Below are 4,104 nucleotides of genomic sequence, written 5' to 3'. Positions count from 1 at the left end.
AGAAACAGGGAGATGGTGAATTCTAGTCCTGCCTTAGGCAAGAAAGCCGATAAGTTGACTTTCGGTCGAAATCCACCAGGAGACTGTGAATTCTAGTCCGGGCTTAGGCACAAAAGCCAGCTGGCTGACTTTGGGCCAATTACCAGGAGACAGTGAATTGTAGTCCTGACTTAGTCACGAAACCTGGTTGGATGATTTAGGGCCAATCACCAGGAGACTGAGAGTTCTAGTCGTAACTTAGGCACAAAAGCCCACTGGCTGACTTTGAGTCGATCACCAGGAGACGGTGAATTCTAGTCCCGACTTAGGCACAAAAGCCAACTGGCTGACTTTGAGTCGATCACCAGGAGACGGTGAATTCTAGTCCCGCCGTAGGCACAAAAGCCAGCTGGCTGACTTTGGGCCAATCACTAGGAGACAGTGAGTTCTAGTCCCGACTTAGGCACGAAACCTGGTTGGATGACTCAGGGCCAATCACTAGGAGACTGAGAGTTCTAGTCCCAACTGAAGTCAAAGTCAGCACAAAAGCCAGCTGGCTGACTTTGAGCCGATCACCAGGAGACGGTGAATTCTAGTCCCGACTTAGGCACAAAAGCCAACTGGCTGACTTTGAGTCGATCACCAGGAGACGGTGAATTCTAGTCCCGCCGTAGGCACAAAAGCCAGCTGGCTAAATCTGGGCCAGACAGCTCAACCCACCTCGCAGGGTTGTTGTGGGGAAAATAAGAGGAGGAAGATACATTAGGTGTGTTCACTGCCTTGAGTTGTTAGTAAAAATAATGAAGCCATGATACAAATAAACACCATAACATAAATATGAAAACGATATAAATATGAGCAGAAAACTTTATCCCTGTCCCTTTCGTCTCTTATTTATGTTTGGGATTGTGTGTGCATGAATATGTATGTGTATATATTTTTACACATACACATACATACACACACACACACACGTATAAATACGTATCTATGAACACCTACGCATATACATTCACACACAAACACAAATGCAAACATAAATCAGGGAGCAGGAAAGATCTGTAAAAGATTTGGCTCTAAAGTTGGAAGTTTTGCTAATCCTGGTTGCTCGAAAACCTCCCACGGTGGCTGTGAAAAAATCCACCTTTTCCTGAGAAATGAAAAGCATTTTCCCCATCCTTTCCTGGTGCCCCCTCCTGTTTTTTGCCGGCTGCTGATATTCCTGGGGTTCTTTCCTTCTCCTGCCCTGGCATAATTCCTCTGCCGTGGGTACCAAATCTGGAATTCGGTGGGGTTTGCAGGGTCTCCCTCCCTCCCTCCTCCATCTAGAGGGTTCCTGCTGGTGGAGGGGGGGGGCTGGAAGGCGGTGGGGGGAGGCAGGTGGGTGTGCTGGCTGGGGAGAAAGTTTTGGACCTTCCCTCCCTCCCTCCTTCCTGGGAATGGGGTGGGGGGGCGGTGCCAGCCGATTGGGGGATGCAAATGCCCCATTCCTGCCTCGCAACCAATGACGTGCTGTCGGAGGAGGGGCGCCCCATTGACAGAAGCAGCACCTTGGTGTTTACTCTTGGCAGCAATGTGTGCTGGAGGGGAGGGGCCGAGCGTGTGGGGGAGGGGGGACGGGGAGGAGGAGGAGGAGGGGGCTGTCAGCGAGGATGGGCTATAAGAGAAGGCAGCGAGGAAGAGAGCAAGGAAGAGTGGGCGTGGGCAGACTGTGTTTGCAAAGCCAGCCGGAGCTGATCTAGGGCGGCCTGGAAAAGGGGGGCGGAGGACACTGAGGGGCTGCCGCTGTGAGCGGTGGGGGTCTTTCCCCGTCTTCTCTCCCCGCTCAGGTCTCCACTACCCCGAGGAGAAGGAGAAGGCGTGACTGCTCCATCTGTCCAGCCCTTGTTCCTTGGGGATGCTCCTGGCCCTCGGAATCCCGCCGCACGGAGTTACTGAGGCCTCCTCTCCCGACCCTTCTTGCTCTCCAGCTGTTTTTGCCAAAGATTTCCGACCGCTTCCCGGCTCTCTGCACCCACCCACCCTCCGCTGGGCATCTCCCGCAGGCCCAAAGCAGGTGCCGCCAGGACCTCCTGCTGTCAGTTTGCCAGCCGGCTGCTTCGGAGACGGAGTTGAAAGGGGGGCGTGGATCAGAGAGAGAGAGAGAGAGAGAGAGAGGGGCGATCTCGCTTGCTGGCAACCACCGAGGTTCACCCGCCCACTCGCCGGCCGTGCCGAGCCCGCCACCACGGTGTTTCCACCCACCGGAGGATGAGAAAATAACCCCGGCTTGGACTGAGCATCTGGAGGAGGAGTGTTCGGAGAGTCGGCGGCGCATCAGGGCAACAGCATGGTCCAGCAACGCAGCTCCACGCGGACCCGAGGCGTGGAAGCGAAGCAGGAGGCGTGTTCCAAAGACAGCTTGCTGTTGAAAGATGGCACGGGCGAGCCGGACTGGTGCAAGACCCCCAGCGGGCACATCAAGCGCCCCATGAACGCCTTCATGGTGTGGTCCCAGAACGAACGGCGGAAGATCATGGACCAGTGGCCCGACATGCACAACGCCGAGATCTCCAAGCGGCTGGGACGGCGCTGGCAGCTGCTTCAGGATTCGGAGAAGATCCCATTCGTCAAGGAAGCCGAACGGTTACGCCTCAAACACATGGCTGACTATCCCGACTACAAGTACCGGCCCAGGAAGAAAGGCAAGCTGGGCAGTGCCAAGGCCCGGCCCAGGGTCCCCGTCAAAATTAAGCCCTCCGTTCTTGGACGGGCGGCTTCGCCCCGGAGGCAGACGCCGAAGCCAGACCCCGAAGGCCAGGGGGGATGCGCCTCTCCAAAGCCGGACGACGACCCCTTGGAAGCCCGCATCCTGGAGGTATCGTTTGACGAGGGTCCCAAAACCTCCAGCAAGGAATTCTGGCATGTGCTTCCCGCAGGTGGTGAGAAAGGAGAATGGGAAGCCAACTCTGGCCAGGCCAAAGACGCCGAAGCCGGCGAGCTCGCCAAGCCCTGGTCCTCCGACGTGTCTTCTCCAGCTTCTACGAGGTCTTCTTCTTCTTCTTCTACTTCTTCTTCTTCATTTGCCTCCTCAGATGATGAGCTGGAAGAAGATCTTTGGAACGTTGTGCCCAGCCGAGTCCAGCCAAACACGCCCCCTTGCCGGAGCCCGGACTGGTCGGTCTTTGATAAGGATCTGGATCTTTTTCCTTTGGGCGCCTCGTCTCATTTTGAGTTCCCCGATTACTGTACCCCGGAAGTGACTGAGATGATCGCAGGGGACTGGTTGATGTCCAGCATTTCGGATTTGGTCTTTACGTACTGAATCCTCCCAGGGAACTCTCGCTTCTCAACAATCAGGTGGTTCCGGAAAAGACAGACAAAAAAAAAAAAAAAACAGAGAGAAAGAGAGAAAGAAAGAGAAAGAGAAGAAGAAAAAAAAAAAACCCAGCTGTTTACATGCAGAATCAGGTATCTCCACAGCTTGCCTTGGTTTCATTCAAAGGCAAGTCCTCCATCAGCCCATCCCCCCCTGCCTCCTTCCCGCCCCCCCAGCACACACCCACTTGGCTAGCCTCTCCTGCCTTGCTCAGGGGGGAGGCTGCCCATCACCTCTCAAACCCCCCTCCCCTTCCTCTTCTCTCCACCTTGAAGCCATCCTGGCTTGGCACCGTGTTTATTTACCCATGAAATTTGACTGTCTAGTCTGGTTTTGCCTTGTAATCCACTCCGACCGTTCGCCGCTGATCCTTCCGACCGTCTTTGCAGCTGCTTTCCAGCTCGGATGGAAGGACGGATGCCATCCATGCTGATACCCCCTCCTTCCTCTCCCCCTTCTCCCTCTGCCCTCGAAGTGCCCACATTCCCTCGCTTGGCATCCCACTTGTCACCCTGTTCTCTCCTGCCTGCCCCCACAACCCCAGCCCCCACAACCCCACCTCGAAAGGGTGTCTTTGCCGGGTGTCGATTCGAGGCCATTTCGAAGCCGATGACAGGAGAGGCGGCCAGGGAGGTTTCCTCTCCTCCTCCTCCTCCTCCTCCTCCTTCTGTCCCCCTCGTTCAATGGCTGCCAGGCAAAAGATTCCATCGGAGGGCACGGTGTGTCTCGGCGGTGTGGGGGAGACGTGGGTGGCGTGACGTTCTGCG

General features: G+C 55.7%; 1 protein-coding gene across 1 annotated transcript; it reads left to right on the top strand.

Annotated features, from left to right (window-relative positions):
- Window positions 1-1,657: 1,657 nt before the first annotated feature.
- On the top strand, window positions 1,658-3,424 carry SOX12 (SRY-box transcription factor 12). Its single transcript, XM_058174643.1, has one exon. It carries the CDS (start codon window positions 2,309-2,311, stop codon window positions 3,281-3,283), a length of 975 nt encoding a protein of 324 aa, XP_058030626.1. The 5' UTR covers window positions 1,658-2,308; the 3' UTR covers window positions 3,284-3,424.
- The last annotated feature ends 680 nt before the right edge of the window (window positions 3,425-4,104 follow it).

The sequence above is a fragment of the Ahaetulla prasina genome, chromosome 3 (genome assembly GCF_028640845.1).
Source record: "Ahaetulla prasina isolate Xishuangbanna chromosome 3, ASM2864084v1, whole genome shotgun sequence".
In the NCBI taxonomy this organism is placed as follows: Eukaryota; Metazoa; Chordata; class Lepidosauria; order Squamata; family Colubridae; genus Ahaetulla; species Ahaetulla prasina.
Note: the sequence above shows the minus strand (reverse complement) of the source record. Positions and strands in the feature narration are given on the sequence as shown.